This window comes from Thecamonas trahens, assembly GCF_000142905.1.
Source record: "Thecamonas trahens ATCC 50062 unplaced genomic scaffold supercont1.3, whole genome shotgun sequence".
NCBI classification, from domain to species: Eukaryota; order Apusomonadida; family Apusomonadidae; genus Thecamonas; species Thecamonas trahens.
Window position 1 is genome coordinate 623,678 of NW_013657677.1, and position 9,489 is coordinate 633,166.

Below are 9,489 nucleotides of genomic sequence, written 5' to 3' on the forward strand. Positions count from 1 at the left end.
TCGCGTCGCCGCGCCCGCTCGGCACCCCCTCTCGCCGCAAGCACAACATATTCCGCACCATCACTTGGTCCGAGCATCCACAATGCGAGGCGTGTAAGTACTTTGCCAAGCTCGAGGCCGAGCGCGTGAGCAAGCGCCCGCGATCGGCGCCGCCGGCAAAGTCGGCTCACAAACGTGCCGCCATCGATGCTCTTCATGGCTCCACAAACGCTTCGATGCACCACGCGCCCAATGTCTTTGTCCTCGACGACAACGACCACCTGCTGCATCTCGAGCACTCGCATCCAGTCGAGTATCCAACGCCCGATCTCGACGAGCTCCTCGCCACGCCAACAATCATGACTCCGCGTGCCGTCCGGGCTAACACCGCGACGCCCTGGCGCCAGCCCGATCCCGCGCCCACCCCTCGTCCATCCTCCCCACCGCCGACACGGCCGCGAACCACGACTGCGTCGTCATCCTTTGCCACCACACCCGCTCCGGCCTGGACCCGCCTCCGTCCCGCTATCGACTCGGACGATGACGTCGCCGACGCCACCCCGATTCGCGGCGGCAACCGCTGGTCTCATGATCCCAGCACGATAGCCCACTACATGTGAGCCAGTGGCAATGAAGCCCCCCCCCCCTCCCCCCTCCCCCCCCCCCTTTGCCGTCCTCGCCTACATCTGTTTTCATACCCACAAGTCCACCCCCCACTCCCCGGCCCCGCCAAGCTCCGCTCGGCCGGCGGCAGCCGAAACCGAAAGTCGTCAGGTCTCTCTCATTTGATTTCTCCATGTCTGAGCAAAAGGTAGTGCGGCGCAAACGGAGGGGACGTCGGAGGCGAGGAGGAGAGCGGGGAGGGGAAGAAGTTGAAGCTGAGCCTTCCTCTGGTGCTCCCGAGAGCTATAGCCGCCATACACATACCGAGCATAATAACCATGACTCTCTTGTTCCTCTCTCTGACTCGGAGCACACCAGCGCGGACCATGACGGTGGCCATGGCGAGTCCCGTCGGAGGAGGAGGAGGAGGAGGCGACATGACGGCTGGGACGGCGACGACGAAGATGACAAGAAAGACCACAAGAGCCATACATCAGCATGTACAGACGACAGTAGAAATGCTAGTGGGGACGAGGACCTCGCCGATGTCTCTACCCAGGAGCCGCATGTCGGTACCGTGCTGGAGCCAGAGTCCGACTCGGCAACTCGCCCAGGGCGGTCAAGCCTCTCGCCGCGTGACCCGCTCCCGCCTCGCAGACGGAGGAGGAGGAGGAAGAAGAAGAAGTCTCAAATCGGTGCTGATGACAGCTCGGACGAGATGCTGATGGAGGGCGGGAGGGTCTCTCCTGACTCGGGCGTCGGCGATGCCCGGCCGATAGACGATGACGGTGTCGAGATCCTGCGCTCGACCTCAACCCGCCGTCGTGCTGCTCGCCGTGGAGACGCTATGACAGAAGAAGTCGAGCAAGATGGTGGTGATGAACAGCATGGTGGCAATGCCGCGGCAGAGTCGGGGCAGAGGAGGCGCAAGAAGCGTCGGCGGTCGACGAGCCGAAGCCGTGACGCATCGAGCAGCAGAGATGGCGCCGATGATCAGGTCGAGGACGACGAGTCGGTCGATGCCGAGTCTGGTAAGCGGCGACGGCGGCGACGGCGACGGCGACATGTGCGGCGGCAGAATGACTCGTCGTCGCACGCCAGCGGATCGACCGGCGACCTGCCGCCGGACGTCGCGGCGAGCCTGGCCGACATCGATGAGTCTGACGCGAGTGGCGAGCGAGTCTACGCCGTGGCTCCAGGCATTGTTGTGGCGCCGACGGCGTTTAGACCGACGCTGGTCGAGTCCGAGTCATCGGACGAGGTGGAGACACCCGAGCACGCCCATGTCGCTGTTCCCGACATCGAGCCTGACCACGCCGCCACCATCGCAAGCTACAACGGGAGCCACGCATCGACGTCGTCAGAAGAGACGTCGTCGGAGGAGACCGGGTGCAGCGAGCCCGAGCCAGCAGCCGAGGTGGCTGACGACGGCTCGGGCTCGGGCTCGGGCTCGGGCTCGGGCTCAGACTCGGACTCGTACTCGTACTCGTACTCGTACTCGAGCGGTGAGCTCGCGCGGCGGGCGCGGCGGGCCAAAGAAGACGCTCTTTTGGAGACACTGGGTCTTTCGGAAGAGGCGCTGCGGCGGTACGCGTCGGCGTTCCGCAAGCTAGACTCGACAAACGACCGGTACGTGACCGTCGATGCGGTCCGCGACTACGCGGTCGGGCATGGCTTTGCACACGACCCGGAGCATGTCCAGCGTGTCTTGCACCGGCTCCACACCAAGGTCGACGCAGCGTCTGACGATGGCAAGGTCTCGTTTGTGGAGTTCTGCCAGGTGTTTGAGGATGCGGCGCGCGCCAAGTTCCGTGTTCTCCACGAGGCCTTTAAGCTCCTCGACAGCGATGGCGACGGCGTGGTCTCGGAGAAGGATCTCATTTCGGTCCTCAGTTCGCTCGGCTATCGGGGCGCACCCAAGGCGACCATGGGCTCATTTGGCACCATCGACGCTGTGCGGCTCGCCATGAACAAGGGCATCACGTCAGACCGCGGGCTCTCGGTGCTCACGCCGGTCGAACGTGCCGAGCTCCTTGACTACCTTGAGGACCACTCGTCGCGGACAGCCATCGACTTTGCCGAGTGGCTCTCAGCGCTCGGTTACTCAGGCCAGGTCTTTGACGACGCGGAGCTCGAGCCGCTGCCAGAGCCGCAGCCGTCTGGAAGCGAGGGCGCGACCGGGGTGCTCACGCCGGCCGGCGAGCTCGACGACCACTACGATGACGACCTCATGCGGCTGTATGAGCCGGCGACCGACTCTCCAGTCTCAGGCCACTTTCCAGACGCACCCGGGCGTGTTCGGGCCTCCACCGACGGTGTCGAGCTCGTAGTTGTCGCCTTTCAGCACCCGTCGTGGCCCAACGCGACGCTGCGTGCCCGGCTGAGCGACACCGTGTATGTGGTGCGGCGGCAGGTGGCCGAGGCCTTTGAGCTGGACGTCTCGCGGGTCCGGCTCTATGCGCCCAACGGGTTTCACATGAAGGACCCGGCGCGGACGCTCGCCTCCTTTGGCATGCGCTCGCGGCCGCCGTCCAAGCCTGATCCTGACCAGCCGCAACGGTGGCGGACGCTGACACTGCTGACCGGCGCGCCAACGAGCCCGCTGCCACGGGCCGAGGCCTTTGAGGGCGGCGAGTTGAGCGCTCCGCGCATCGACCCCCTTCTCGACTGGTTCCTGCAGGGTGGGAAGCTCGAGGTTGCCGACGCATTTGCGTTGCTTGAGCGCACACGCGCGCTGGCTGCGTCCGAGGCCAACGTTGTGACAGTCCACGAGCCGCTGGTTGTGGTCGGCGACTTGCACGGTCACCTGTACGACCTGCCGGCGCTTGTGGATGCATCCGGAAGTCCCCAGGCTGGCTCGCTGGACAGCTTGCTGCGCTCGGGCGTGTCGATGGTGTTCCTTGGCAACTATGGGACGCATTCGACTACGTCGATCGAGACCACGCTGGTGTTGTTTGCAGCCAAGGTGCGATACCCGGAGCAGGTGACGCTCTTGCGCGGGGCGATGGAGTCTGGCGAGGCTGCGACCGCGCTTGGGGTCCGTGACGAAGTGCTTGCCAAGTACGGCGGGGCCAAGGGCGACGACGCAATGGTGTTTGACGCGCTGGTGGCGACGTACGAGGCCCTGCCGGTGGCGGCGGTTCTCGAGTCCGAGTCTGCGGGCGTGCGGCTGTTTGCGTGCCACGGCGGGCCGGCGTCGAGCCTGCCGAGCCTCGAGTCGGTTGAGAGTGTGAATCGTAGCGACGATCTGGGGACTGGGCGCTCGGTCATGACGTCGCGGCTGCGCGAGCTGCTGTGGAACGAGATGGCGAGCGAGGTGTGGACGGCGGAGCTCGCGGCGTCACGGCGGTCGTCGAGCCGGTCGGTGGCGTCGCTGACGCTGACGCACGCCTCGCCGTGGGTCCAGCGGCGGGCGCCGGCCAACGACACGGGCGGCATCGACATTTCGCAGCCGTCACTGATGTACAACCTCGCAAACCTCGGGCCGTGCACCAGCTACGAGATCTCCGGCGGTTTGCTGGAGAGCTACGGCAAGGACGCATTCCGACCGGCCACGCGATCGGCGGTGGCCAAAAAAGTCAGCCACCGTGCGGTCAACTACTTTCTGGCGACGAACTCGCTGCTCGGCATGGTGCGGTCGCACTACGTCCCGCGGCGGCGCGGGTACCAGCTCGGCAAGCCCGGGCCCTCGCGGGCGTTTCCGAGTGTCATCTCGCTGCACTCGGCGCCGAACCTCGACGACGCTTTTATGCAAGAGGGTGCGGTGCTGACGCTCCGCGCCGGCGTGCTCCAGCTCAAGCCATTCACCTGGGCACCACATCCACTGACGTACGGACCCGAGAGCGCGCGGCGGGCTGGCGTGGCGGTCGGGGCGCGGCACTGGGCGCTGGAGGACTTTCAGCAGTTCCTCCTTGCCTCGTACCCGCGGGTGTACAAAGAGCAGCCGTTGTGGGTCGGGCTCGAGCGTTCGGACTGGGTCAGGACGTTCCTCGAGGGCTCGCTGGCGATGAACGGGACGCTGATCGACATGGAGGCGCTGCAGCCACAGTCGTCAGCGTGGGAGTTCCTCCGAGCGCATGTAACCGACATCCTCCGCGCGTCACCGGACCCGCGCGTTCGCGAGCTGTACAAGCGCCGGCGCGGCGACATCTCCGACTGGTACCGCGGGTACGACTTTTTTGCCGCCGCCCTCCACGAGCACGCCAACCTCAACGTCGACACCGAGGCGCAGCGCGCGCGTGCCACCGGCGCACCCGACCACGAGCCTTACCTCCGTGAGCTGCTTGCTGCCGGCGCCCGTGGCATCATTACCCAGGCACAGTACGTGGCGGCCAAGGCGGCAGCGGCTGAGGCGCGCAAGGCTGCCAAGTCTGAAGCCGGCAGGGCGGCCAAGGTGGCGCGTGCAGCGGCCAAGGCAGCGGCTAAGGCCGCAGCGGGCGCATCCTGCGGTGGCGGCGTCGGCGACGCGGTCGGCGATGGACCGGGCGCGGGCTCAAACTCGGATTCAGAGTACTACTACGACGACGACTACGACGACTTTGCGGCGCTCGACTAGCGCTAGCGATGTAAACGCAGTGTGCCGAGCTATTCAGAGCTTGGACTCGGTCCGGGTGGAGAACCAATGGGCCATGGCGATGAGGAGGGCAATGACTGGCTTTGCGGTTGCGATGGCGTCCATCTTAGTGATGCGCGGATGAGGCGAGCCCTGGGATGGGAGAGTGTACATGAGCCAGGTCAGAAGCAGCTGTGCTGGCTTGTTGTGCGGGAAGAGCGGGTGTGTGGTGACGTGGAGGCGCGGCCAGTCGTCAAAGGCCTCGTCGAGGATGTGAAAGAGGTCGATGACCATGCGAAGCGAGATGCCCCAGAGCATAGGCCTGGCCTTGTCAAGAACATACCGCCCGCCTACCAGCGCGAGCACTTGTGCGCCGCACGTGTGGAGGTCGAGGCGGCCAAAGAGTGGGGCGTCGAGCCCGGCCTCGCGCCAGAGCGTCTCCGGCAGCAGGTTGTCGACAAATGCAAAGATGGAGAGCAGCGGGAGTGCAATGTGCGAGACGGCATCGACGTTGGTGAGTGCCGTGAGCGGAACAGAGAGGACGGCGCGGACCTCGGACGGCTCGAGGACCATGTCGTCGACAAGCCGGGCAGCGGGGAGGCCAGAGGCAAAGACCACAGGCTCGATGTCGAGGACGACAGGCGCAATGCGTCGTGAGTGAAAGACGTGGACTCGCGGGAGCGGTCCGAGACAAGCAAACGCCGCCGTGTTGCTCAGATCAAGCCCGATCTCCTCATACGTCTCGCGGATGGCGGTGGCGGTCGGCCCGGCGTCATCGACAGACGTCCGTCCTCCGGGAAACGCCACATGGCCCGACCACGCATCGTCAGGATTGTCGGCGCGGACGATGAAGAGTAGATCTACCGACGCGTTGCTAGCAGCGGGAGGGCAGAGAATAAGCGCGACAGCTGCAGTCGGAGCCGAGCTGGGGTTAGCGACGGAAGCGGCGTTGAGCGCTGCGGCGAGGTCGGCAAGAGGCCGCATGGCGAGACGAGTGTGCGCGAGGACGACAGGAGGGGCAACGGCGTGTTACTTTGCTCGAGCGGGAGCACGGGGAGGAGTGGCAGCAGTAGTAGTAGCAGAAGCGGCAGTAGCCTACGATTGTTCTGCGGCGGCCATGCGCTCGAGGCGGCCCTCGAGGATTTTGAGAGCAGTCTGGCGGCGGCGCTCGGCAGTTACGACGTCGGAGGACGCACCGGGATCTGTGGCGGCAGGGACCAAGGGCGGCGAGATGTGGCTCGAGGTGCCGTTCGCGGTGGCGTGGCCGGGAAGGGACGGAGCTGAGCCATGGGCGTGGGGCGCGAGGTGGAAGAGCGAGCCGGCCGGGTCTGTGGCAGCCTGGTACTCGCCGGTGGAGTCGACCATGGAGGCGCGCGGGGTGCAGACGGAGCAAGCGACGAGGGCGCGGAAGAGGATGGCGCCAACAGCCGAGAGCGCAGGCTGCATAGCGTCGGGGAAGAACGAGGCAAAGGCAAACGAGTCGGAAAAGTCGCCGCGGACGCCGTTGTCGTGCTTTTGGTAGAAGCGGAGGTAGGTCCATGCGACAACGACGCCTGCGGCGCCCTCGACAAGGGTCAGCATCGAGTGCGAGAAGAAGGCGGCGTCGAGGATCTTGAAGACCAGAAAGGCGGCCGGGAGGTGACGAGCGCGAAGGCCGGACCCGACGACGACGGCGGGAGAAACGAGGCAAAAATGGGAATGGGCCGCTCGGGGAGTATCTGCTTGAGGACGACAGCGAGGGCGCCGGTGCCTGCGGTAAAGCCGCCGAGGAGGGCAAAGAGCATGGACTCGTTGCCGACGACGGCGTAGGCAAAGACGACAAAGAAAAGGTGACGACGTTGGCGAGCGAGGGGATGATGACGACAAAGCGGATGAACTCTGTGCGGCCCCAGAGCTTCTCGGCGACGCCGCCCATCACAAGCATGGCGGTAGCGTCGACGATGGCTCCCACAAGCGAGTGCTCAATCCACGGCGCCGTCACGAGGTTCCAAACATAAAGATGCGGCGGAATGGTTCTGCCCGGAATGAGCGCCAGCCAGGTAGCGCCGCCCGAGAGGAGCGAGATCAAGTACGAGAGGAGGAGCCAGCCAGCCAAGCCCCTTGCCGTCTGCGGCGCACCATCGACCGCTTCACGCACCAATTCCACCAGCGGGCGCGGCGTAGCAGCTGCCGTTGTGGATGCCTACGGGCGTGGTGTGTGCGGGTGGGGGTTTTGTGAGTACAATATTTTGCAGCGGGTAGGGGGGTAGGGGGGGAGGAGGGGGGCAGGTCAAGGTCGACATACCAGCATAGTGGGGGGGGGGGACCTGGTACACCGACAGTGGTGGTACAGGTGTGTGTGCACGTGTGTGCGTGTGTGTGTGCGTGCGTGTGTGGGGGTGTGGAGGGTGTGGAGGGTGTGGGTGGAGTGGTGCTGGCTAGTGGTGGTGGTGGTCGCGGACGGTGGGTGGGTGGGGAGGGTGGTGAGGTGGCGGCGATGGCGGCGATGGCGGCGTGGTGGGGCTACCGGCGAGGACAGGGGCGGATGGGGGCTTGGGTGTGGCAGATCAAGGGGTTCAAGGCGTTGCATCGGTGGATGGAGGGTGAGGAAGGGATCAAAGGCTGCGGCAAGGTCAGAGTGGATGGGGCGGAGAGCGGCGATGGCGGCAGCGAGGGCAGTATGGGGAGGAGATGGAATTGGGAAGGTGCTGGGGATGGCGGTGGTGAGGCGGCGTTCTGCGGCGTCGGTGAGCGGGACAAAGTGGCGGACGGCGACGGCGCGGCCGGAGGAGGAGACGGCAGCAGACCAGAACCAGGCGATGTCGTCACCGATCTCTGGCGCAGCAGCAGCGTCGTCGAGCGCGAGCATGGCGTTCTCGGGCGAGAAGCAGGTGTCGTGAATGACGACCGATCGTTCCTCCAGAGCGCCAAAGGCGATGCCGGCGTCGAGCAGATCCAGATGGGCAGGGAGGACAAGGTGGGGATGAAATACTCCCATAGCAAGCGGGATGGTGAAGAGGATCTCAGGCGTGATGGCCGCAATGGGCTCAGCAGGAGCCCACAAGTGGTACATCATGTTGATCTCGGCCGTGGACGAGCAGACAAACTTCTGGCACTCTTGGCGGATAGGCGAGGCATGCAGAATGACGGCCACATCAAGTGCTCCACACAGCTCGATGTCCTTGCTCTCCGCGTATCTCTCCATGGCCTCGATGACATCGTCCGGTACGCCCAGATCAAGCAGCCCATCTCTCGGGGCGTCAGAGACAGCGGCGGCAAGGACAGGCATGCATGGCAGGTACGCAGCACCGTAGACAGCCAACAGCGGGATACGCGGCAGAATGTAGTCTGGCGGATGAACAACCGTCGCGTCGAGCTCGTAGAACGTCTTGGACCCGCCAGGTAGCCCCGTGCCGAACGATACACTCCGGCGCGTCGAAGCCATGTGGCGTGCTCACGGTGAGGTGTTGCTCCAGCCTGCCAACCGACGAGCCGGAGCATTGGCTGGGGGAGAGCGAGCGATCGAGCGGGAGAGAGAGAGAGAGAGAGAGAGGGTGATACTCAAAATAGCGGTGGGTGCGAAGCGTGGGACAGTCATGGCTGCCGCTCCTGGCTTTGATCTATTTCGCTTGCGATGTGTATGGGGAGAGTGTTTGAGATGGTGACGACACCGAGACGATCGCGACTGGAGGCGGCTGCCAGAGTTTGGCTGTCGGCAGGAGGTGGGGAGCAGACAGCGGATGACAGTTGATTGATGGAGGAGGATACGGCCTGGCAGCCGGCGGATGGCGGATGGGGGAGCAGCATCGGCTTCGGCTTGGGCAAGAGAGCCGCGAGTCACCCACTTTTCTCGCGCTTGCAGTTGGCGATGAGCGCTGCGGCCTTTGGAGCGTTTACCGCGGCATCTGTTGCTGGACTTGCAGCCAAAGTTGCTGTGGACATCCGGCGGTGGTCTCTCCACCAAGGTGGCCAGTGTGGAAACGCGGCGAGCCGTGCAGCAGCTGTATGGGATGCTCCAAGAGGTGGCTCTGTCCCTCGAGGCAACGGTGCCCTCTTTGACCGTCGCCATGCCCCCGTTCCCCAGCTTCTCTTCCTCGGCCAAGCCGGCTACATCTACTCGTTCGAGAACACTCGTGTGCTCATTGACCCCTGGTACGTCTTCCCCTCTTCTCCTCCCCCCCCCCTCCCCCCTCCTCACACCCCGTGTCGCCGTTCCCGTCCCTCGGCTCCGTGCCTGGGTGAGCGGCTTGAGTGACGCGCGGGCCTTTGGCGTTGGCTACGTCATTTTTGGGTTGGGCAGTTTGGGCTGATATTGCCCTCCCGCGGTCATGGTAGCTGTCTCCTCTGATACGGGCACGCGCCGCGGGGGGGGGCGG

General features: G+C 65.1%; 4 protein-coding genes across 4 annotated transcripts in view; 2 read left to right on the forward strand and 2 right to left on the reverse strand.

Annotated features, from left to right (window-relative positions):
* Window positions 1-1,601: 1,601 nt before the first annotated feature.
* Window positions 1,602-5,165, forward strand: AMSG_00846 (uncharacterized protein; the record flags this gene model as incomplete). Its single annotated transcript, XM_013907111.1, has 2 exons — window positions 1,602-1,613; window positions 1,661-5,165. The coding sequence occupies 2 exons, from the start codon at window positions 1,602-1,604 to the stop codon at window positions 5,135-5,137; spliced, it is 3,489 nt and encodes a 1,162-aa protein (XP_013762565.1). The 3' UTR covers window positions 5,138-5,165.
* A 5-nt stretch (window positions 5,166-5,170) lies between these two features.
* AMSG_00847 (MutT/nudix family protein) lies at window positions 5,171-6,118 on the reverse strand (the record flags this gene model as incomplete). The annotated part of the gene is made up of 1 exon (XM_013907112.1): window positions 5,171-6,118. The coding sequence occupies one exon, from the start codon at window positions 6,116-6,118 to the stop codon at window positions 5,171-5,173; it is 948 nt and encodes a 315-aa protein (XP_013762566.1).
* Window positions 6,119-6,229: 111 nt separating this feature from the next.
* On the reverse strand, window positions 6,230-8,558 carry AMSG_00848 (uncharacterized protein; the record flags this gene model as incomplete). The annotated part of the gene is made up of 4 exons (XM_013907113.1): window positions 6,230-6,745; window positions 6,778-6,921; window positions 6,969-7,316; window positions 7,872-8,558. 4 exons carry the CDS (start codon window positions 8,556-8,558, stop codon window positions 6,230-6,232), a joined length of 1,695 nt encoding a protein of 564 aa, XP_013762567.1.
* A 395-nt stretch (window positions 8,559-8,953) lies between these two features.
* Window positions 8,954-9,489, forward strand: part of AMSG_00849 (uncharacterized protein) — a 2,273-nt gene continuing 1,737 nt past the window's right edge. The window contains exon 1 of the mRNA XM_013907114.1: window positions 8,954-9,265. Coding sequence (XP_013762568.1) covers window positions 8,982-9,265 — 284 coding nt within the window. The 5' untranslated portion in view covers window positions 8,954-8,981. The remainder of the gene's footprint in view (window positions 9,266-9,489) is intronic.